The sequence below is a fragment of the Chanodichthys erythropterus genome, chromosome 20 (genome assembly GCF_024489055.1).
Source record: "Chanodichthys erythropterus isolate Z2021 chromosome 20, ASM2448905v1, whole genome shotgun sequence".
NCBI classification, from domain to species: domain Eukaryota; kingdom Metazoa; phylum Chordata; class Actinopteri; order Cypriniformes; family Xenocyprididae; genus Chanodichthys; species Chanodichthys erythropterus.
The window spans coordinates 14,259,932-14,284,678 of record NC_090240.1 but is presented as its reverse complement, the minus strand read 5'-3'; the positions used below and the strand labels follow the sequence as shown (position 1 = coordinate 14,284,678).

Sequence of the window (24,747 nt, the reverse complement as noted above, 5' to 3'; positions counted from 1 at the left end):
ATGACAAAAAACATATATAGAAATACATTGAAATTGGAGTAAATGGACTACATTAAAGCAATATGATTATAATCAAGTTATAATTAGCTCCCCATGTTATATTGTATTATAGTTGAAGATAAGATACAAAAATACAAAACATTTAATAATAATGTTCTTGTTTTACTCTATATGTCTATGTTTTCCTTGTACAATGGAATATATAGGCCTATATATAACTTTATATGAATTACTTAAAAGGTTCATCCTTCACTGAACGACTTTTGTTGAACGACTTGTTTGTAAATTGTAATGTGCTGAAATGTCATATTTTGTAAGGCACTTGTCTATGCATTTATTCAGGCTGTGTTATGAAGTTAAAAGAACATGGATCTTCTCACCTGTGAAGTTTTCTCCTGGAGCAGCATCTGTTGTGCTCAAGCATCCGGACAGACACAATAACACAGCGCAGTACACTCGAGCTGTCATCCTCTCGACCTGCGATCACACAATGAACTCTGCTGGGAAAAGCGCTGAATTCAGTCAGGAGGGGCGGAGAGTGAGTCCGCGAGGCTTCAAGGTCCTTGCGCGAGGTACACAAACCTACAATGAAAAGAAAAAAAAAACCGTGTTGCTGCATCAAAACATCAGTTGACATTAAAAATGAATGCTGGTGTTTTTTCGACTTTAACTCGCTTTAAAAGAAAATAGATACGCCCTTAATTCTCTCAAATATTATTATAAAAAAAAGTTGTCCAAACAAATCATACTTTTCTCAGAACAATGAACTATTTGACCGCGGGTCGCGACAATCAGAAAACGTGAAGTAAGTGGCGCGAGTTTTTTGACAAACAAATGTGGGCACTTTAAAGGGTTAGTTCACCCAAAAATGAAAATAATGTCATTTATTACTCACCCTCATACCGTTCCACACCCGTAAGACCTTCATTCATCTTTGGAATGCAAATTAAGATATTTTAGTTGAAATATTTTAGTGATTAATATATATAGTGATATATATATATATATATATATATATATATATATATATATATATATATATATATATATATATATTATAAAGTGATGAGAATATTTTTGGTGCGCCAAAAAAAAAAAAAAAAGACATAGTGATGGTTGATTTCAAAATACTGCTTCAGGAATCTTCGGAGCGTTATGAATCAACGTATCGAATCAGCAGTTCGGAGCGCCAAAGTCACGTGATTTCAGCCGTTTGGCAGTTTAAAACGCGATCCGAATCATGATTCGACACAAAAGCTTCATAACACTCCGATGCTTCATGAAGCAGTGTTTTGAAATCGGCCATCACTATATAAGTAGTTATTTTGTTTTTTTGGTGCACCAAAAATATTCTCGTCACTTTATAATATTAATATTGAACCACTGTACACACATGAACTGATTTAAATATGTTTTTAGTACATTAATGGATGAGAGAGAGGAAATGTCATTGCTGGCTTTGCAGGCCTCACTGAGCCATCAGATTTCAACAAAGATATCTTAATTTGTGTTCTGAAGATTAACGAAGGTCTTACGGGTGTGGAACGACATGACGGTGAGTAATAAATGACATTATTTTATTTTTTGGGTGAACTAATCCTTTAAACATGCTCATGTGAATAGCTCATATATACAGTAGTTCTGTTGTGTTTTATGTTTTTCTGAGAATAGACATGACTGTTTTCTTCACTGGAATTCCTACATAACTCGTAACATTCTAAAACAACATTCGGACACAATAAATACTACAAATTCTAAGATGGCATTCTATGCATTTGTTTTGTGTACTAAAGTCTGTCAATCATCATTAGAGTGCCACCCTCAGGCTGAATAATGCCAGGACATTAGAATTCTGCCAAAAGTGTGTCTGACTACATTCAATCCCAAATCTTAAACTAATCAAAATTAGCAATGGCTAATTTTCCCCAGAGTGAACTGAATGGAACCCCTCAGTTGTGCATGGAGTTTTAGAGGACAGTTTTCCCCCAAGGAATTTAGAAAGAAATAAAAACAAAAAGAAAGAAAGAAAGAAAGAAAGAAAGAAAGAAAGAAAGAAAGAAAGAAAGAAAGAAAGAAAGAAAGAAAGAAAGAAAGAAAGAAAGAAAGAAAAGATTTTTCAATGTTTCCTCAGTGGATGGGGTACACAGAAATATTCATGCTTGAAATGAAGTCATGTTTGTTAGAGGCCTTCGTAAAGAATATAAAATACTAAATTGCTTTAAAACAGATTATGCATTAAAGGTGGGATCAGTAGATTTTGAAAAACGCTGTTGGACATTGTTGACATTTGATAACAACCCAAACAAACCCATTCCCTCTCTTCATGCCTCCGCCTCCAAAACTCACACTCCAATCCTAACCACCCTGCTCCGAACCCCAGCCCACTCACTGCTGGGATGTGAGGCGAATGCACTACCAATGACGCTAAACACCTCATTCTCTAGTGGGCGTCAGTGCGCAGTGGTTTACCTGCAAAACTCTCACTTGCTCTGGCCACTGTTACACACGAAATGTGAGTGGATATCTGTTTTTTTACAGCTGACGCCCAACAAAATGCTTCATGAAAAATAAAGCGCAGTTGATGAACGGACAACAAGGAACCACCAAAAATGTACTTACAGTACACAAGAGTAAATACAATGTTTCGTTGTTAGTCGCCAACAGCTGTCATGATCATTACTGGGAGTGCCCTTGTCTGCCACTAGAGGGCACTCCAACCTGGACTTTTTGTTATTAGTGTCTGTCTATTTATACTGAGTTTGTTTCTGTTTTTGTTATTGTGGTTTCAATTTATGTCACCAGCTTCTGTTGTGTTTTTCTTTGTTTTTGTGGACTGTTTTGTGGACTCTGACCCTTGTTTGCCTGAATTACCCCATTAAAGCTGCACTTGGATCTTACCCTCTAGTCTCTGAGCCTGATGTGACAACAGCACAGCAGCTAAACCCAGTGTTACTCACATGAGAAGGAATTGAAGCAGCCTCAGAGTCTGTTTTCAGGCCTTCCCACTTAGCTCTATCCAGCGCTGGAAAGCTTTTCTAATATAATTGTGGGTCCTAAAGCGCTCGCCCAGTCATAAACCTTCATTCCAGTGATAATCTTTTGAGCTCTTTTGTATTGTGTCCCATCTCTCTGTCTGCATGTTTTTTTTCTTTTTTGTCCAAATCTCCCTTTTGCTCGTTCTCTCTCCTCAACCATCATATGCCCCCTAATGCTGATTGGTTACACGTTTAATATTGGTGTCGGCCGACTAACTTTCAAACAGTGTTTTTCAAAATCTACTGAGTCCACCTTTAACACAGTAATGTGCATCTAGTGGAATGCTGTAAAGTTTTATATGACCACTAGATGGCAGGTGTATAAAATGAGTTGTAGGTATTTGTTGTCAATGCTGTGTAGTGCTTTAAAAGAAAACCACATAGAAGAGCCTTTTATTCTGAGGAGCCTTCAATTGAGGAACTTGAAAAGAGACACAAATAATACCTTTCTATGACCAAAGTGCAGTACAAATTTAATACATCTGACAGTTGTGTAAAACGTTTATTTATGTATACTGTGAATTGACTTGGGTTTTCCTTTCCTGTGCATAAAATCATTTGAAATACAAAATTTGAATAAAAACCAGCAAGCATTTATTGTAGCCAAAACGCACTTTTAAAAACAATGGGACAATTTGAGAAAACTGGAAATCTCAAGTTTTGCAGAGTATATTACGTTAATGATTCAACTATACCCAACAACAATAAATAAATACATAAATAAATATATTCAAATTTAGTAAGTAACCAGTATCCTGAATTTGTGTGCAAGGGACAACAATCTGTAAAACAATCTGCAAGATTTTACACAAAAATTTGGGCTCAGACATTAAAACTTTAATTTTTAAAATTAATAACTAGTAGTATTGGTGGAATGATGTTTTCTAAATATTTTCAAAATCATTCAATAAAAAGACATATGAAGGCATCATTTTGTTAAAAAAACATGTAGTGTTATTTTGCACTGCTGAAATGAACAGATTTGATGTTTGTGCAAGTTATTTAAAATCACTCTGAGCTCAGTAACAAAACATTCAACTGTACTTTACAGCATCATATAGACATAACATTACTATTTAAAGGCTTCTGTTGTAGCAGTATCTGACAATTTCTTTAATAATTTACACCACAAGTGGAAATTCCCTTTAGTACAACCATTTGTACTGTATCCTTCACCGAAAAGGCAAATCAGTCCAAGGCAGCTGAATGTAAACAACACAGTTCAGAGTCGACAGCCTCGCTTAATACTTTCCCATGTCTATTCGAAATAATGTGTGCTGAAATGAAGGCCGCTTGATTTAAGTCTACTAAAGAATAAGAAAAATCTCTGTGAAATTCATGACGCTGTTAGTTCATAATACTTAATGCATTAGGTAATGTTAACAAACTGAGTCTCGCTGTAAAGTGATACCAACTCAAGAATAAGGCTATAATAAAACTACTGAAATGTGCCCATGAAATGCATGTGTTTTAAAGTGTAGAGTTAGTATTAATTCCACAGTTTTCCTTTGTAACCTAATCTTACATAGTGCTCTCAGAAACATCCCTCATATTCATATTAAAAAAAATAACCCTGAATGCTTACGGGGCATCTTCACTTTTACCCTTCGCCCTGACCAGCCCCTCGCTGTCCTCGATGCTCTCTTTAATGAGACACTCTTTTAGGTTGGGCTGGTTCCCTATATCAATCCCCAGCTCCTGGATCTCCTGTAGAAGAGCTTCCCAGCGCCTCTTGTCCTTCGAGATCTTCCAGGACAGCCTGACGTTGGATTGTAAGAGGGGGATGAGCAGAGGGTGCAACTGGTGCTGCTGCAAAGCCTCCTGGGAAGGTGCTAGATCCTGCAGGGCTCGGTCGCAGTGTTCCTGAGCCTCACTGAGTTGGTCAAGCTCTTGGAAGCAGGTGACCAAAGCGGAGAGCGTGAAGAACCAATGAGCCCTCTGCAGCTGGTTGAGCTGCAGGATCTGATGGCATCCTAACTTCTCCTGGAGTCTCAGGGCGTTGAGAAGAGACCCCAGAGCGTCTTGGTGACGACCCACTCGCATCAGCATCTGGCCAGCACGCAGATCACCCAGGTAGAAGAACTCAAGGAACGTAGGTGTGGTCCGCAGTTCAGATAGGGAGTGAAGGTGGGTCAGGTACTGCTCGAACGCCCGGCTGCGCTTGGCAATGGTCTCGGCGGCAAAGTTTTTGCGCAGCTTCTTGCGAGGGAAGTACACGCCATCCATCTCGTCTCCGTGACGCCGTCGCAAGCGGCTGTGTAGCCGTTCGAAGTCAGTGTAGCGCCGCGTAATGACAGCGGGAGTTTTGTCAAACGCGCCAGAATGGATGACATGAATCGTGTAGAGCTGATGAGATAAAAATGTATTTGACTTAATGTGAAACCAAAAAAACAAAACAACAACTGTTCAATTGGACCATGAAATGATGCTAATTTTTGTCGCAACATTTTCGACTTTTAAAAGACTTTTACTTTAAAGTGCCCCTATTATGCTGTTTTAAAGGTGTTTTCCTAACAGGTTTAAATGCATCCAAGGTCAAAAAACACTTTAATTCCTACTTAATATACATTGCAGCATCACCTCTTTTCTCGCAGTGTCTGAAACAGTTTGACAAAGGATTTGGTCTCTCTAAGCACCTCCTTTCTGAGAGCCTACTCTGCTCTGATTGGTCAGACATCCCAGTTTGTTATGAATGGTCTACTGTGCTCTGATTGGTCAGATGGCTCAGTCTGTTGGGACTGGTCTACTGTGATTGGTTACAGCATGTGTCGGAAACGAAACACCCATTACCCTCTCTGAATTTCAGCTCCGGATCTTCCTCAGCACTTGATACACAGAGATATGAACAGTAATGATGGCATCGAACAGATGTTAATGTTTTAACAAGTTATTTGATGATTGTAATAACAAATATTAATTATAGTAACTTATATTAACCTGTTTACCATACCATATACATGTGCATCTAGTGTGGTAATGGCGCCATCTCTTGGCCAGTCATAGAATGACTGCTGTATTTACACAGACATGGTGTTAAACTGCCTTAATTTGTAGTTAAATTTTATAAAGATTTGTACTGTATGATAACTGTTTTGCAAAGGCTTACTTAAATAATTACTCGTGTAAAATTATTTCTGTATTTGTTCCAGAGCCAAGTCTGTTGTGATTGGTTTACCTCTTACAGCACTTGTCAGAAACTAAAGACCCTTTCCCATATCTGAATTTCAGCTCTGGATCATCTTCAGCACTTGATACACAGAGATACGAACAATAACGATGGCATCGATTTTACCGTATCAATTCGAGCCCAAGTCCTCATCCTTTAGATGTGCAAGCAAATTATATTTGCTTTGGTAGCACAGAAAACAGCATCTTCTTGACAACACAAACTTAACTTTTCCAGTCTCAGCTACAACTATAGTGTTTGAGGGTCAAAGAAGACATTGTTCGTTGTTCCAATAAAAACCATAGGCTGGCATTATGCAAATGTGTTCCAAACCTACATAGGTTCGAGCAGGAAGCAAGACTGGCATTGTTTCAGGCAGTTCAGAATTGATTCTTTCTTTCAGGAGACAATAACTATAACAGCTATATTACACACTACATGAAAGATAATAGCTGAAAAAGCAAAACAGGGGGCACTTTAAGAAAAGAAACGTCATTTAAAAATGACTTTTATTTGGATGATCTTATTTGTCATTGGCCCAAATATAAAATGCTGTTTTGAATGTTTGCTTAAATATGTAATGTGTTTTAGTAAAGTTTTGAAGTTGCTAAAAAAAAGGCTGAAATGGTTCACAAGTTGTGTCTTTTGTACTTACCACATACTTGGAATTTGTCTCATGAACAACGCTGGCATCGGTCACCTCAAAAATGAGTTTTTCAGGAATGCAACGAGTTCTTGAGCTTCGGTAGTTTTCTTGTAGTTGTCTGGTGATCATGTTTGAGGTTTTGGGGGAAGGACCTATTGGGCTGGTATCTATAAACCAAAACCAAAGACAAAATTAACTGCAACTGTGAACTATCAAACTAAAAGTGAACCAAAAAGAAGAAGTGAAATTTGCCTACAAAAGATTATTGTAAATTCACAAAGAACGTACATCATGTTTAGGCTTAAAGGAAGAGCTCATTCCAAACTGTATGCTGTTTTTAAAAGAAGGCCTTTTTTTCAATTCAAACTCAAGCTCCAAAAATAATACAACATAAAAGTGGCTAATTTTGCGCTATAACACAAGTCTTTCAATTGTAAGTTGCTTTGGAAGCATCTGCTAAATAAATAAATGTAAAAAAAAAAAAAAATTAACTGTAAGTCTTCTGAAGCCATGCGATAGCTTTGTGAACAGAAACTTGTTCATCACTAATGAGGATTCACACCACTGAAGCTGTGAAATCTCATTCATAGTTATCATTGTCACCAAAAAGCTACTGGTTTTGTCCTTTTTGAAGCTTTATAGCTCTGCTTAGTAATTAACAACATACCGTTTAAATGTTTGGTGTCAGCAAGATTTTTTTGAAAGGAAATTGTTTTATTAAGCAAGGATGCATTAAATTTAAATACCTATAAAGACCTTTACAATGTTACAAAAGGTTTCTATTTCAAATAAATGCTGTTCTTTTAAACTTTTTATTCATTAAAGTATCCTGAAAAAACTGTGTAAGAAAACAGTTACATTTATGTTGAAATGGAAGCTTGTTTCTGCCACGGAATAAAAAATGTAAGACTTTTTCTCACAGTTCTGACTTTCCTCACAATTGAAGATATAAACTTGTAACTGTGAGTTATAATTGTAAATAAAATGTCAGAATTGTGAGCAATTGCAAGTTTCTATCTCACAATTCTGAGAAAATAAGTCAGAGCTGTGGTATATAAACTCGCAATTGCCAGAAGTCGGTATTGTGAGATAAAAAAGCCGCAATTATCTTTTACATTTTTTTATTCCATGTTGGAAACAAGCTTCCATAGTTTTCAACATTGATAATAATCAGAAATATTGCTTGAGCAGCAAATCATCATATCAGAATGATTTCTAAAGGATCATGTGACACTGAAGACTGGAGTAATGATGCTGAAAATTCACAGGAATAAATTACATTTTAAAATATATTCAAATAGACAACCATTATTTTAAATTATAATAATATTTCACAATATTAAATGCAGCCTTGGTGAGCATACGAGACATTTAGATAACATTTGAACAGTAGTGTAAGTTTTGGAGGATGAGTAAATGACTGTATTTTCATTTTTGGATAAACTATTGCATATGTAGCTTGGACTTCAATTCATCAACACAATTTTTTGCTGTTCTACTCATCTATAAAGCATATACCTTGTCCTTTATACTGCCATATTCTACAATTTTACCATTTTATAAGATATGTTTTATTGGTGACTACCTGTGCTGCTACATGCATTATCTATGGACTCTCCAAAAAAGTCAGAGTCACTGTCTGGCCCCGATCCGTCGCCGGGATCCTCAGAATCCAGGACCCCATCACCCTCGAAGCACAGGGTCCCTCCGAGCCTGGCCGACACGCAGTCTGTATCATCCTCAAGTTCAGAACTTTCTGGAAAGTCATCCGTTCCATGGCAGTCTGCCTCGGAAGGAAGCTCCCCTTCTTTGAATAGTGAACGACGAAGTCTGTCGAACAGTTTAGAGGCCATCCCAGCTTTGCTCCAACCCTGGAGAGCGCAAAAGACTTAATATGCATTCAAATAATGACATTACTTATGGCAGATGCTGTGAAACTATGTGTCTGTCAAACAAGCCAGTCAGTAATGGAAACACTGAAACTTCAAACCTCTCATGAACTTTCATTGAGCCGTGAAACGAGAGAGCAAACCTGATCTGTCACATAAATATTTATTATTTATTGGTGGTTTGGTGAAAAGAGCCTCACAACAGCATTGGATTTCTGTCATTTCCATAGAAGAAACAGGAGTGTGTCATAATTATTTATCTTTAGATACAGTATGTTTCTTTAGGTTTAGGTTTCATAAACACTCATGAGTATACGGCAAGTTTCCTAACAATTCCCATAACCAAATTACATTCATCTTAACACATGGAAAAACTTTTGAAAGCCTCCAGGAAAGTGGGAGCGACTGCAGAATGTTAATCCCTCTTAGCTTGCTACGTGCTAATAACATCCAGCTTAATCAGCACAACTCCCACAACTTATAATGTAAAGAAATTTGACAACAATTAAACAAAGTCATCTCTAAAATCCATAAACTCTCTGATAAGCAGCACTAAAAGTCGCCCGACACTAAGTTTAGAGTTAACTTTTCCTGCTAACTATGGCTAATCTAACATTTCAACTCCAAAATGATGAACAACCCTATAAAACACACGAATATTTGAACTTACCCAAGTTAAGGACCTCTAAACTACATTTGATCAGCTCTTCATGGTGCTGGATAAATGATTTCCATGTGCAAATAAAGAGAAGGAACGGTGTAAACAAGGATGGAAGTTGTTCACTGACCATTAGAAGAGGGCGGACACACGCTTGACAACTGATTGACAGTCACAAAACAGGAGAAAACGTGTTATATGCCTTCTTAAATATGTTTCATAATACATCTATGCACAGTTTTGCTTGGTGCATTTGTGTTCAACTTTTTATAACATTTCGTATATCATAACATGTGAATCGTTTCTAATAGTTGCAACAATAAACTGCTTTTAATTTAACCGCCATACATACAACATGCAACACTGCATTTTTAGAGTATAAGAAAATATTATTTTATGATCTATATATTAAAGCTACATATTTATATATTTTTTAAAATATTATTATTATAAAAAAAATTGTTATTACAAAAAGTCTTAATTCAGGAAGTTAATTACTCATAAGTGATTCATTACAATGACAAAAATAATCATTGCATCATTTTGAAGAAAATTGTGAAACTAAACTATTCGCCAGTCTGCCTGGAATTACTGTTTTTTTCAATGATACTCCTGGCTGACAGGTGGCGCTGGACGCAACACATATTAGCGCTTAAAGCGCAGAGGAAGACCATCATTGAAAGGCGGGTAAAAAACTTAATAACAGAGTCGTTTAACATAATGGCATCTAAAAAGCCGCTGAATATACGTAAAGTTGAGAAAACAGCTTCAAGTGACTCCAAAAAGTAAGATTTTTAGCTTGAATTGATTAAGTTCATTGTTTATATATAACTTGTTGCATGTACAATGTACACTAATAACTTGCTTTTGCATTATTTGTTTTCTTTGAAGTGTCATTTATTACACTTACTCTACTGTGCCAGTGTTGATCTTGTAAAGTTAATATAAATATATAATATAGATAATATAAATTATATAAAATATCTAAAATTGATTTATGTTCAAATATGTCCTCACTATATTTCTAAAATGACAATGAATAAACCAACTTGACTTGATTGAAAAAGTAAATATGATGGAAATAAAACTAACTTACGCGGAAAAGGGCTTGATAAGATTATATTATTACTATTAAATAAGTTGATAAGGTCTAATAACTACTAAAAGACAGTGGGTCAATGTCCAATTAGACTGTGACATTAATATTAAGTCAATTTCATTAAAGGGTTAGTTCACCCAAAAATGAAAATGCTGTCCTTTATTATTCAACCTCATGTCGTTCCTCACCCATAAGACCTTCATTCATCTTCAGAACACAAATTAAGATATTTTTGATTAAATCAGATGGCTCAGTGAGGCCTGCATAGCCAGCAATGACATTTCCTCTCTCAAGATCTATTAATGTACTAAAAACATATTTAAATCAGTTCGTGTGAGTACAGTGGTTCAATAATAATATTGTAAAGCAACGAGAATATTTTGGTGCGCCAAAAAAACAAAATAATGACTTATTTAGTGATGGACGATTTCAAAACACTGCTTCATGAAGCTTCAGAGCGCTATGAATCTTTTGTGTCGAATCATGATTCGGATCACGTGTCAAACCGCCAAACTGCTGAAATCACGTGACTTTAGTGCTCCGAACCGCTGATTCGACACAAAAGATTCATAACGCTCCGAAGCTTCATGAAGCAGTGTTTTGAAATCGTCCATCACTAAATAAGTCGTTATTTTGTTTTTTTTGGCACACCAAAAATATTCTCGTTGCTTTATAATATATATTGAACCACTGTACTCACATGAACTGATTTAAATATGTTTTAAGTACATTAATGGATCTTGAAAGAAGGAAATGTCATTGCTGGCTATGCAGGCCTCACTGAGCCATTGGATTTCAACAAAAATATCTTAATTTGCGTACCGAAGATTAACGAAGGTCTTACGGGTGTGGAACGGCATGAAGGTGAGTAATAAATGACAGAATTTTCATTTTTGGGTGAACTAACCCTTTAAAGCAGATATTCAGACAGCCTCTGTTTTTCAGTTTATCCACTGAGAATGAAGTCAGCAGTGGAAATAACAGTGGTGCAAGGAGGAAAACCAAAAGTAAGTGCATGACTTACAACTTCTCATAACTCATTGATGTTATAGTACTGACCGTATCATCTGATCTTGATTTTTAGCGTCGGGCACAATTGTGAAGTCTAGGTACATGCAAACTGAAACAAAGGCTCCTGCAAAGGTAACTAACTGCAGAATATTATGAATAAGCTGTACGTTATGTTTCCATTCTAATGTTATCTCTTGACATCTGTGTTGCTGTGTCTGTTTTCTCTGTCATTTCATGGCAAAATCAGGACTGATTCTTTCATATGGTGTGTTCTGTAGAGCAGTGTTCAGCAGCAATTGACACTGGCACCCAGACCCACCCGGCCATCATCTCCCAGGGTAGGCGGCACGCGAAAGCTGAGGGATGGCGTCCAGTCGAGGCGTACAATGAGCTCTCTGGCAGACAGTGACTCTACCTGTGAGTGTTGGGTTAATCTGTAGATATGTCACCATCTGCCTCTATATAACGTCTCTGTGTTGCAGTATAAGCTTTATTTTATTAGATAAATTACTTGATGACTGATGAATGTGATGTTGTCCCACAGTGGTCTCCAGCGTTCTGGAATCCTCACATTTGGCAGGAAATGTCTTTCAGTCGACTGTGTTGGATGGCCACTGCATACGTCCTGATTTTGATGTGTCCGTCATTAAAGGTGTGGTACTCATGGAGTAATATGATTTTTGTAACCAGAACGGCTTGTGTAACAAGTTAAAATTTTCCAGATAAAGTTGCGCCGTCAAGCGCAGTGGATCCCGAGAATGAAGAAAGGGACATGGCGATGGAGACGTTTATACTGGCCTTCCTCACTGCTAAGGTCTGATGTCAAGTTGATGAGTATTGTTACTGAAAATGTCCCTCAACTTTTCTTGTTTTTTTTTTTGTTGTTTTTTTTTTTAAATGGCAACACTTTTCACTACCACATTACACATTCAGATATGCCCTAGTCCAACACATAGGCATACTGTATATATTATCATACACATATCTATGTCCTTACATTACAAACATTTCATATGCCAGTATTTTATTAAAGGGTTCCTTGATTATGAATGAACTTTTTTAACTTTTAGTTAGTGTGTAATGTTTCTGTTTGAGCATAAACAACATCTGCAAAGTTACGACACTCAAAGTTCAATGCAAAGGGAGTTATTTTCTTTTACAGAAATCACTTTTTAAGGACTACAACGAGCTTCTTTCTGGGTTGGTGACATCACTAACCCTAAAATGTACATAAATCATGCCCTGAGGCCATGTTGAGCTGCTTTAGAGAAGAGGAAGAGTTGTTGTAGTAGTGTTGTTGACATGCCGTCATTTTACACCGGACTCCGAATCTTGCACAAAAGATTAACATGACGGCACATGCTAGTGGATGAGTTGAATCAACTCCACAGCAACTACATAAATTTATCCACTAACCATTCAGAAACATCCAGTTTCATTCTAAAAGTTGTAACTTCTTCCTGAGTCTCTCCATCAGTGTCGACTCCGGTTTGAACAATGTAAGGCTGAACACTGTTACTGACAATCCTCATTTTGGCTGCTTGAGATTCTCCAGCTTTGTCGTTGTTGAGCCACCGAAGCGTGAGCTGTTAATGCTCCGCTCTCTTCTGGAAAGGGGGCGGGGAGCAGCAGCTCATTTGCATTTAAAGGGACACACACAAAAATGGCGTGTTTTTACTCACACCCAAATAGGGGCAAATTTGACAAGCTATAATAAATGATCTGTGGGGGATTTTGAGCTGAAACTTCAGACACATTCTGGGGACACCAGAGACTTATATTACATCTTGTAAAAGGGGCATTATTGGTCCCCTTTAAATTGCCCCTATTATGAGCCTAATTTTGTTTTAGGGTTTCCATCTATAGGTTTACATGCATCCAAGGTAAAAAAAAAAAAAAACACACTTTAATTTTCTTATTATATACATTGCAGCATCACCATGTTTTATGTTTGTCTGTCTAGATTCAGCATAATACCCGAAAAATGAGAGAGGAGTTTGAGAGGAACATTATGGCCGTTATGGAGAAAGAGCAGCAGTTGTGCGCACAAGTTAACCGGAAGAAGCAACAGTATCTGCTGCTGGAAAAGCAGAAACAACTCAACAGTTTACTGGACTTACAGGTCATCTTCACACATTTAACTCTGTTGCTTAAATCTTCACGGTAACACATCTCACATTTGAGTCCCTCCTTTTTTATGCAGATTGAGGCTTTAACTCCTGTTGCTGCTGCAGCAACGACATTTGCAGAGGAGTACAAGTCATTTGCCACAGCTGTTGATGCCACGAGACACCAGCTTCCTGTGAAGAACGTACACATTGGAGAGGACCCAGAGCAGTTTTTAGGTGAGATTTGCTTTTATTTTTGGCATTTTAGGTATGTTTGACATTTTGTATTTTATATTGTGTGGCATTTGGGTATGCCGTTGTTAAATGTGTTATATTGCTGAACGTAAAGTCATTAAGTTTAAGACATTGTGTGTTATTGAGGGATTGAAATAACAGGTCAGTGTGTATGCATGTATCTCAAGTCCAAGACAAATTTCCTTTTGGGGACAATAAAGTGTACTGAACTGTTTAAAAAAAAAAAAAAAAAAACTTTATTATAATGTAGATGCGTTCAAAATCTTCAAAGTGTAAATATCTTAATATCTAACACTGATATTACGATTTGTGTGTGTGTATGTGTATGTGTGTATATATATATATATATATATATAAGCATAACATTATGAGCTCTGACAGCTGAAGTGAATAACACTGATCATCTCTTCATCACGGCACCTGTTAGTGGGTGGATATATTTTAGGCAGCAAGTGAAAATTTTGTCCTCAAAGTTGATGTGGTAGAAGCAGGAAAAATGGGCAAGCGTAAGGATTTGAGGGAGTTTGACAAGGGCCAAATTGTGATGGCTAGATGACTGGGTCAGAGCATCTCCAAAACTGCAGCTCTTGTGGGGTGTTCCCGGTCTGCAGTGGTCAGTATCTATCAAAAGTGCTCCAAGGAAGGAACAGTGATGAACCGGAGACAGGGTCATGGATGGCCAAGATCATTGATGCACGTCGGGAGCGAAGGCTGGCCAGTGTGGTCCGATCCAACAGACGAGCTCCTGTAGCTCAAACTGCTCAAGAAGTTAATGCTGGTTCTGATAGAAAGGTGTCAGAATACACAGTGCATCAGTTTGTTGCGTATGGGGCTGCATAGCTGCAGACCAGTCAGGGTGCCCATGCTGACCCCTGTCCACCGCCGAAAGAGCCAACAGTGAGCATCAGAACTGGAACACGGAGCAATGGAAGAAGGTGGTCTGGTCTGATGAATCATGTTTTCTTTTACATCACGTGGATGGCCGGGTGTGTGTGCGTCGCTTACCTGGGGAACACATGGCACCAGGATGCACTATGGGAAGAAGGCAAGCCGGCGGAGGCAGTGTGATACTTTGGGCAATGTTCTGCTGGGAAACCTTGGGTCCTGCCATCCATGTGGATGTTACTTTGACACGCACCACCTACCTAAGCATTGCTGAGACCATGTACACCCTTTCATGGAAACAGTATTCCCTGGTGGCTGTGGACTCTTTCAGCAGGATAATGTGTCCTGACACAAAGCAAAAATGGTTCAGGAATGGTTTGAGGAGCACAACAACGAGTTTGAGGTGTTGACTTGGCCTCCAAATTCCCCAGATCTCAATCCAATCGAGCATCTGTCGGATGTGCTGAACAAACAAGTCCGATCCACGGAGGCTCCACCTCACAACGTACAGGACTTAAAGTATCTGCTGCTAACATCTTGGTGCAGATACCACAGCACACCTTCAGGGGTCTAGAGAAGTCCATGCCTCGAGAGGTCAGGGCTGATTTGGCAGCAAAAGGAGGACCAACACAATATTAGGAAGGTGGTCATAATGTTATGCCTGATTGGTGTGCATATTTTGGAATAATTACAATTTTTGAAAGAAGTTTCTTATGCTCACCAAGGCTGCACTTATTTGATCAAAAATGCAGTAAAAACAAAATATTGTGAAATATTACAATATAAATATAAGCAGTTGGCAAAGCAATTGGTGTTTTTGAGTAATTCCAAGCAGATTTATTGAAAAATATTTCTTACACAGATGAAGCAGTCAAATGTCTGAAACAGAGCGAGTGTCTCTTGCAACACTATACAAAGGACATTCCCACTGACTGTGAGGCCGTGACAGAGTCTCTTAGAGAGATGAAAAATACAGGAAATGAAATCAGCCAGCAGTTGACAAGGTAAGAGCAATTCAGTCTCCATATATGAAAGACTTTGCACATTGTGAAGGCCGTAGTACCGAAACATACCTCATATTTCAAATAGAGCTAGATATTTCATCTGTGCTAGTTAAACTGATTTTGAATGTCCATTTGCTGTTTCATATTTTCTTGTAGGACTTGTTCAGATCTTCTGGAGGTGTCTTCATTAGTAAGCCGGGAGAATGTTTTAGTCCAGCAATCACTGGAGGAAGGCCAGATGGGACAGAGCACAGCCCAGACACTGTTCTGCCCCTCCATGCCATGACAGGCTTTATGATGATGATCTATTTATAGTAAAATAATTAAAGAATGTCAGTGAATTGTAGGTATATATTTCATATGTTACTGCAGAATGATTAAAGAATATGTCACATATTCGTTCTCACTTGTAGGACCGGTGATGGTGTATTGTATTACAAAAACAACACTGATTCATGTTTGTATTATTACAAAATAAAACACTTTTTTGAGAAATGGATAAGAATCTGTTGAATGTTTATCAAGAAATACTTAATACCATATTGCTATTTTATTAATAATTTTAAAGTCCTTTATAGGCCTACCTAACATTAATTACTGGAAACTGAACTGACTTGTGAAAAGGGATTATGCAGTAAATTACTCTGGTTGCTTTTAGTAATTTTTTTATTTTTTTTATGTATAATTTACATATTATTTCAAAAGGATATTGTAAACACTATAAGTTTTTGAATTTTAAAGTTGACTGTCTTAACTAGAGAAAATAAATCCACAAAAAGAATCGATGCAGCTTTCAACTTGAAATAATTTAGGCGTTATATTGCAATTTATAATTTCTCGTACATAAGCACGTAGTGTATTTTTTTTATGCAATTATACAAAAATGAGTACAAACACATATACATCTCACAACAAATATGAAAATAGAAAAAAAGAGTAGGGCCTATGCAAAAAAAAATACAAGGAAAAATATATATGATTGCCAGGGTAAAAGTTTTAAACATTTAACCAAATTAAAGTGACAGTGCTTCATGGGTCTTTTCACCTTTTTTGTTTTTAATATCCTGTAAAGTAGTACAGCACTGTTTAATTTCTTTTATAAAATGTTCACAATTTGGCTTAGCTTTCGCCCATTTCATTACATGCATATGCCATTTATGACATTTTCACGCATAAATACCATAGACTGTAAAAAAGATATACACATTGAGTAGCATTTATCGGATATGACGTCCAGTTTCGTAAAAACAGGCGACCAATCGGCGCTGTCTCTACGGCAAGTGACGTCCGAGCATTGAGATCAACAAACACGACCAATGAACAAAACAGCCATGAGTAGCGCGTGAGTCTCCCGAAACCTTGTTTTTATTTTGATTAATTCACGACGATGTGACATGAACATATTATATTTAAACACCACTTTAAAAGTTTAAGTGAAACCCGTTTAATTCACAGAGTATCAGCAGACAGTCTTCGTGTTGACAGGGCGAATGTCAGCAGCACAAAGCACATATAACTAGCCGGATACTGCTTGAACATGACTGAGTGTTTTAATTGCATAAAATGTGTTTTGTTGTTGTGGTTTGGAAATGACCAGTTTTGAATCATAAACTAGATAAATTATTGTCAACAAATAATTGCTCAGAAAGGTTGCAGTGAGCATCTTACAGATTGGAGAGCCTACGTATTTAAACACTTATTTGCAATAATTCATATTGTCATATATGTACAATACTGGCCAAAAGTTTGGAAGGATTATTTTAATGTTTTTGAAAGAAGTCTATTATGCTCACCAAGGCTGCATTTATTTATTTAAAAAAAAAAATACAGTAAAAACATATATTGTGAAATATTATTACCATTTAAAATAACTCTTTTTCTCTGTTAATATATTTTAAAATGTATTTTTTTCCTTTGATATCAAATCTGAATTTTCAGCATCATTACTCCAGTCTTCAGTGTCACATGATCCTTCAGAAATCAGTCCGATATGCTGATTTGATGCTCAGTTTTTATCAGTTGTTAATAGTGCAAAATTATTAATAATGGTTCTTACAATAATTGATGATAAAAAAAGTTTTTGCTGGTTAATTATTTGTGTAAGTAACATATTTACAGAACTCTGATGAATAGAAAGTTCAGAACACCATTTATATATATATATATATATATATATATATATATATATATATATATATATATATATATATATATAATGTATATATATAGCCGTCTCCACACAATATTAAGCAGCACAACTGTTGATAATCAAAAATGTTTCTTGAGCATCAAATCATCATATTAAAATGATCTGAAGGATTTCTGAAGGATCATGTGACACTAAAGTTATGAGAGTAATGATGCTAAACATTAAGCTTTGCCATCACAGGAATAAATTACATTTGAAAACATATTAAAATAGTAAACAGTTAATTTAAATTGAAATATTATTCCACAATTTCATATATATATACATATGTGTATACATGTTCAGGTGGCATCAGTCCAGGAGGGGTCGAGGACACAGGCATAAGGAGCAGGGTCGACCGAACAGGGAGCGGGCGGTGGAGCAGACAGCTGAAGACTTTGTGCCCCGTGGCACCTGTATGACTATGTGCCCTGACTATGAGTTACGCCAGCGGGAGGCCCAGAATCGACTGCACAGGTTTGAGATGTTGGCCGGCACAGAGCGGGACCGCTTGCCGCGTGCTGATGTGTCACGTGCCGTCAAAGAGTACTCGCGACCTGCCGCGGGGAAAGACTCCACGAGAGCCAGTGACCTTCGACCTCCATCTGTGCTTTTAAAGACTGTGTGTTACCTAGTTGATGACATTGCAGCTTCCTCTACATTTCAGCCATGGACGGAGGTATGGAAATGACATTTTGTCATCTTTATCTGTAATATGATGGCCATTTCAAGCCTGTCTTGTTTACGTTCTGATCCACAGGTGTACAGTTTTGTGTTTGACCGTCTGCGTAGCGTTCGGCAGGACATGATTATCCAGCGCGTGTCGGGGCCGGACTGTGTGGCTGTGCTGGAGAAAAGCGTACGTTTCCTTCTATACGCCTCCTACAGACTCTGCGGGCAGCCACTTCAATATTATGACCCGCGTATCAATGACACGCACCTGCAGGAAAGCTTGAGCTGGTTGCTGGAGAGCTACAGAGATGGGAAACACCCGCATCAAGAGGAGTTCCAGGCCTTGAGTTTGCTCTATAATTTGGGTGAGTGAGTGCAAGCTGCTAGAGCTCTCAGAGCTGGTTAGTATCAGTATATTGATTCAATGTAGTGCATGTACTGTAGTGAATGTTTACAGTTTTTACTGCTGCTGTGTCCAAAATCGAATACTTCCCTACTATATAGTATGCAAAAAGCTCTCTGAAAAAAAATATATGTCCATAGTATTCATAAAACTGTATGCTATCAAGAAGACCTACTACTTCCGGTGACATTATAAAGTACGCATTCGATGGACACTTTACTGTCCAATGAGGCAATGGGAGAGGATTTATGAATGGCTGAGAATAGCGACGCAACTGACCCTGATAGGTCACGTGACAGTAACAATATAGCGGATGTAGTACATTCAAATTACATTTATACTATATAGAACATGCTTTTTTGAATGGTCACACTAGCTGTGTTTAAATTAGACTAGTAGCCCAGTCAGAATAAAAAAGTCATATGTAACTACGTCATTCGGAATAAATTGGACAAATCCAATATAAATTTCATTCAGATTAGTGTGTAATGTTGCTGTTTGAGAATAAAAAAACATCTGCAAAGTTACAACGCTCAAAGTTCAATGCAAAGGGACATCCTTTCTTTTACAGAAATCGTTTTTTAAGGACTACAACAAATGGCTGGTAGGGACTACAACAAGCTTCTTCTTGGGTTAGTGACATCACAGACCCCAAAATTTACATAAACCCCACCCCCAAGAACACGCAAAGGGGGTGAGGCCATGTTGGGCTGCTTTAGAGAAGAGGAAGAGTTGTTGTAGTCGAGTGTTGTTGACATGCCGTCATTTTACGCCGGACTGCTTCACAAACGAGGGTCAATTCAACACAAAAGATAAACATGACGACACATGCTAGTGGATGAGTTGAATCAACTCCACAGCAGCTGCATAAATTTATCCACTAACCATTCAGAAACGTCCAGTTTCATTCTAAAAGTTGTAACTTCTTCCTGAGTCTCTCCATCAGTGTCGACTCCGGTTGGAACAATGGAAGGCTGAACACCGTTACTGACAATCCTCATTTTGGCTGCGTGAGATTCTCCAGCTTTGTTGTTGTTGAGCTGTTAAAGCTCCGCCCTCTTCTGGAAAGGTGGCGGGAGCAGCAGCTCATTTGTATTTAAAGGGACACACAAAAAAGGCGTGTTTTTGCTCACACCCAAGCTTCAAGTGCTCTTCACCTCCTAATTAGGACCCCAAATAGATAAATATTAAGTCTGCTTTTTAGAGAAAAGAAAAGAAGCAATAGTAGGAGTATGGCTAGTATGCGCAAACATGGGAAACTCTGTATGTTCGTGCAGTGGGCATGTCAAAAGATCAAATCTGATTTAAATTTTGTGATGCGTCAATTCAATCACTTTATTTCAATCATGTGAACACTATTCAACAATCAGATTTCTTTCTGATTAAAAAAAGACACAGTGTCGAACGCGTGTGGTACGTCGCGACAAAAAACAATAGAACTCATTATAAAACACTGGATTCGACATGACAAAATCCCTCACAGTAAACCGAAGCCATGTTCTAGTACTCTAGTACTGCAGTGGTCGCTCTGTCACGTCCAGTAGACAGACTCAAGCTGTTGTCAAGCTTTTTGCTCCATTTTAAATAATTTTGTTTATAGTTTTCAGCAGTATGAATGAAATGTTTTATCTTGTATATAATATGAGAATGGCGAAGGATGTGTCAGGTAAACTGTGCCCCTTAAATCTAGAAAATGTAACATTTTTTAGTCATGGGACCATATATTTAGATTTTTGGGGGCCATCATATACAGCAGCCTGTGAGATGTACATGAAAATAATTGAGAATTTAATGCTAAAAACTTGTTTTTGCATGTCAAAGAAAATTTTATTCCTGACATAAAATTAATTTGACCTGTCCATGCAAGTTTATGCGGGTTTGGTGAACTGCTAATGTAAAAATCATGTTAATTATTTGGTCAAGGATTGGCTACAAATTATTTTAGGAAACATTTTCCCCAAAATGGTAGTTGTGGGGTAAGTTGTGTCAGATGCATCGGGGTAAGCTGTGCCAGTGGCTCAACTCATGGTAATAGTGAGATTTGCCTTTATATGCTGGAAATACTTTTACAGGTACTGTTGGAAAATGTTGAAAATGGGTTCACTACATTCAAATATCCTGAATATTTCATCTTTTTTCTGAATATTGAATAAATGCGTGCACCAAACTAATAGTTTGGAATGAAATTGGGCGTGTCGTTATTGTTAATGAACTAAAACTATTAAAGAACATTTGGTTAATTGAAATAAAGCTTAAATAAAATAAAATGTAAATATTAGATGAAAAACTTAGACATGTTGCCTTGGCAACTAACTGAAATAAATTTAAGGCGTCGTACTAATATATTACTAAATGAAATGCAACTAAAACTGAAATAAAAATATATTCATAAATTAAAAACTATTTAGAAATATATATTAAAAAAACTAATAAAAAATTGCAAAAGCAAATAAATTACTAAAAATTAAATTAAAATTGAAAATTTAAAAATAAAAGCCAATTCAAATTATTAATAACAATAATAGTGAATAATACTAAAAAAACACTTGCACTAGTATTCTTTTCTCATTTATGTTAGTATTTCCACACACATTCCACTAATATCACATTACCATTTGACTTTGTTGCTCTCAAGTGTAATTATTGTAAAAACAGAGAAGTAATAGAGAACAGATTATCTTTCATATCTTTTTTTCATGCTTTCAGGTTCAACTCATGCCATTCAACATGTTCTTGAGCTTCCTGAGAGAATACGCAGCTCTCCAGCTGTTCAACTCGCTCTGGCCGTGAACAGGGCACATACAGAGCGCAACCCAGTTCGGCTGCTCCGTCTAACCCAGAGACTGGACTTCATCCAGGTCTGTGCCGTCCACCGACACCTGTTGCCCTGCAGGAGAGACCTGCTCCTGCTCTACAGCCACGGACACAACAGCCGCAACTGCCGCTACCCTCTCCAGAGACTGGCACGCCTCCTCTTTCTGAAGGACCCGCTGGCGGCTGAGCTGTGTCAGGAGTACGGTGTAAACGTCAGCGGAGAGTGGGTGAACTTCTCTAAGAGCTCCTTCACTGAAGCTCCGTCTGGAGATCTGCAGTGCAGACGTACGCATGAGCCGGTGGAGGACGAGCAGTGGAACTCTTCTGCTGGCAGTGAGATTCATGGCTGTGCCTGAAACCACTGCTTTAAAGTGTTGTTCGTTTGCACTGATTGTTTCACTACCTTTTTTGTTTTTTTTGGGTCATGTCCTGTTTGTGATCTTTTAATAATGCTCATTTCAGAGCCATTTCCCACTTCTGAAATGGTTTCAATAAAGTTTTTGTATTTTATATATATAAATTAGTGGTTGACCAATATGTGTTTTTCAGTGGCCAATGCCATTATTGAGAACAGAAGGTTGGCTGATGGCTAATAATTAGCCATAGATTAGTAATATAGGCTAACACTGTTTCTTAACCAGAAGTGACACAATGAAGCAATAAAAGAATTCTGTTAAATGTAAATCTTTGTTAACAAATGCGACAAGCAAAATTACATTTTGTGAATCGCTTGGTTTCCGTTTCTGAGTCGTTGTGCAGAGTTGTCCCGCCCACCGTGAAATCCCTTTGGTTCAAACTCTGCACCACGTATTAAACATATCAAATATGTTCTGATTTACTATGATTGTGCTGAACAGCTATTTTGTTTTCAATGTGAACAAATTGCTTGTTGCTGGAAATGTGTCTCCTGGTTATGATGAGGTGTAAGGTTTAACACTTGTTAAAAAAATTTAACTTTTTTTAAAAACTTTTTTATACTAGAAATTCCTTAACTTTTTTTTTTTTTGAAAAGCCATTATTTCGCCAGATACCGTTAATTGGCCAATCATAAAATAAGCAAATATTGTCCAATTATCTATTGCTTCATGATATTCCATGTATTAAATGAATAACAGAAAAATAACAATTTTAATAACAATTCATAACAAACCCCTGTAAGCAAAAAAGAGCCATTTTGATCTAAAATTTTAAATATTACAAAGTAATAAAAATTAACACTGTTAAAAACAATTCATAACAGATCCCTGTAAGAAAAAAGAGCGAGTGCCATTCAGTTATTTTATATATGAAGATATATATACAGTCAAACCAAAATTTATTCAGACACCTTGAACATTTCATTCATTAATACAGTTTATTCACTATAATTAAAAAAATGGTAATAAAATATGACAAGATCTCAGAGTTAAACTGTATCAGAAAAAAATAATCTTAATTATGTCAGATAACACTTAAGAAAAACATGGTCCGGTCAAAGTGTCTGAATCATTTTTGGTTCCAAATTTTTTATCAATTTTACTGGTAGTCCAATTAAATAAGTTAAATAAGTAGAATTTTTGGGTATAGTATGTCACAGTTTACTTTATTTTGCCATCCTCACTTACATAAATGAACTATAGTGTCATGCACCCATTAGTAAAAGTAAATAAAAAATATCTGAATAATTTTTGGTTTGAATGTTTGTAAACCCTTTGGAATCTTCTATATTTCTGCAAAAAATATGACCCAAAACACCATCAGATGTTCACAAAAGTCCTAAAAGTAGACAAAGAGAACCCAATCAAACAAATGAGACAAAAATATATACTAAGGTATATACTAAATAAAGTCCTTCCACAACATTTCAGTTGGATTAAGGTCTGGACTTTGACTTGGCCAATCCAAAACATGAACTTCTTTAACCATTCTTTGGAAGAATGACTTGTGTTCTTGGGCTTGTTGTTTTCCTTTCCTTTATAATTTGCTGGTATAATTCATTTTTTCCATCAATGACAGCAATTCGTCCTGGCCCAGATGCAGCAAAACAGCCCAAACCATGATACTACCACCACCTTGTTTCACAAAGGGGATAATGTTTATTATACTGGAATGCAGGGTTTTTCTTTCTCCAAACATAATGCTTCTCATTCAAACCAAACAGTTCTATTTTGGTCTCATCTGTCCACAAAACATTTTTTCCAATAGCCACCTGGCTTGTCCACATGATCTTCATCAAACTGCACACAGGCAGCACCAATGTTCTTTTTGGAAAGCAGTGGCTTTCTCCTTACAACTCTGCCATGCACACCAGTGTTCAGTGTTCTCCTGATGGTGGACTCATGAACATCAGCCAACATGAGAGAGGCCTTCAGTTGCTTAGAAGTTACCCTGAAGATCCTTTGTGACCTCGCAAACTGTTACACATCTTGCTTTTGGAGTGATCTTTGTTGGTCGACCACTTCTGGGGAGGTCAGCAATTGTCTTGAATTTCCTCCATTTGTACTCAATCTGTCTCACTAGATTTGTAGAGTCCAAATTCTTTAGAGATGGTTTTATAACCTTTTCCAGTCTGATGAGCAACAACAACTCATGTGAAATCTCCAACACTCCAAACACGTTGTGAAGATCAGACTTGCTAGATACCTGTTCTTTAAAGGTGCCCTAGAATTGAAAATTGAATTTACCTCAGCATAGTTGAATAACAAGAGTTCAGTACATGGAAATGACATACAGTGAGTCTCAAACACCATTGTTTCCTCCTCCTTATGTAAATCTCATTTGTTTAAAAGACCTATGAAGAACACGCGAATCTCAACATAACACCGACTGTTATGCAACAGTCAGGATCATTAATATGTATGACCCCAATATTTGCATATACCAGCCCATGTGGCATTACACAAGCCAGAATTAACATCTGGAGCAGCACAGCCAG

The 24,747-nt window shown here is 37.1% G+C and overlaps 4 protein-coding genes across 6 annotated transcripts in view; 2 read left to right on the top strand and 2 right to left on the bottom strand.

The window, feature by feature from the left end:
* Nucleotides 1-513, bottom strand: part of LOC137008769 (WAP four-disulfide core domain protein 3-like) — a 95,738-nt gene extending 95,225 nt beyond the window's left edge. Inside the window, exon 1 of the mRNA XM_067370484.1 lies at nt 381-513. Within this exon, the coding sequence (XP_067226585.1) occupies nt 381-468 (88 nt within the window). The 5' untranslated portion in view covers nt 469-513. The remainder of the gene's footprint in view (nt 1-380) is intronic.
* haus8 (HAUS augmin like complex subunit 8) overlaps nt 1-16,248 on the top strand; it is a 191,224-nt gene extending 174,976 nt beyond the window's left edge. For 2 of the 3 annotated variants that reach the window (XM_067370574.1, XM_067370575.1), the window contains exons 3-11: nt 11,439-11,500; nt 11,578-11,636; nt 11,783-11,921; nt 12,049-12,156; nt 12,227-12,318; nt 13,468-13,626; nt 13,708-13,849; nt 15,615-15,756; nt 15,913-16,248. In XM_067370574.1, coding sequence (XP_067226675.1) covers nt 11,607-11,636; nt 11,783-11,921; nt 12,049-12,156; nt 12,227-12,318; nt 13,468-13,626; nt 13,708-13,849; nt 15,615-15,756; nt 15,913-16,042 — 942 coding nt within the window. In that variant the 5' untranslated portion in view covers nt 11,439-11,500; nt 11,578-11,606 and the 3' untranslated portion in view covers nt 16,043-16,248. Of the gene's footprint in view, nt 1-10,101; nt 10,180-11,438; nt 11,501-11,577; nt 11,637-11,782; nt 11,922-12,048; nt 12,157-12,226; nt 12,319-13,467; nt 13,627-13,707; nt 13,850-15,614; nt 15,757-15,912 lie in introns of those variants that run through there. The other variant, XM_067370573.1, reaches the window with a different exon arrangement.
* Nucleotides 3,525-9,548, bottom strand: snx21 (sorting nexin family member 21). The gene is made up of 4 exons (XM_067371487.1): nt 9,407-9,548; nt 8,433-8,718; nt 6,857-7,014; nt 3,525-5,381 (listed from the first exon to the last, which is right to left on the bottom strand). Exons 2-4 carry the CDS (start codon nt 8,698-8,700, stop codon nt 4,617-4,619), a joined length of 1,191 nt encoding a protein of 396 aa, XP_067227588.1. The 5' UTR covers nt 8,701-8,718; nt 9,407-9,548; the 3' UTR covers nt 3,525-4,616.
* A 782-nt stretch (nt 16,249-17,030) lies between the features above and the next one.
* Nucleotides 17,031-23,807, top strand: sac3d1 (SAC3 domain containing 1). The gene is made up of 4 exons (XM_067371372.1): nt 17,031-17,098; nt 18,251-18,623; nt 18,705-18,981; nt 21,726-23,807. The coding sequence occupies exons 1-4, from the start codon at nt 17,073-17,075 to the stop codon at nt 22,187-22,189; spliced, it is 1,140 nt and encodes a 379-aa protein (XP_067227473.1). The 5' UTR covers nt 17,031-17,072; the 3' UTR covers nt 22,190-23,807.
* Nucleotides 23,808-24,747: the final 940 nt, after the last annotated feature.

Bases quoted from the DNA above. Each gene is read 5' to 3' on its own strand.
- snx21 (XM_067371487.1), bottom strand. From the start codon at position 8,700: ATGGCCTCTAAACTGTTCGACAGACTTCGTCGTTCACTATTCAAAGAA. The intron at 7,015-8,432 runs GTAGTCACCAAT...TTTGGTTTATAG, and splicing joins TAATGCATGTAGCAGCACAG to ATACCAGCCCAATAGGTCCT. The intron at 5,382-6,856 runs GTAAGTACAAAA...TTATCTCATCAG, and splicing joins AGACAAATTCCAAGTATGTG to CTCTACACGATTCATGTCAT.
- sac3d1 (XM_067371372.1), top strand. From the start codon at position 17,073: ATGAACAAAACAGCCATGAGTAGCGC. The intron at 17,099-18,250 runs GTGAGTCTCCCG...ATACATGTTCAG, and splicing joins AAAACAGCCATGAGTAGCGC to GTGGCATCAGTCCAGGAGGG. The intron at 18,982-21,725 runs GTGAGTGAGTGC...TCATGCTTTCAG, and splicing joins GAGTTTGCTCTATAATTTGG to GTTCAACTCATGCCATTCAA.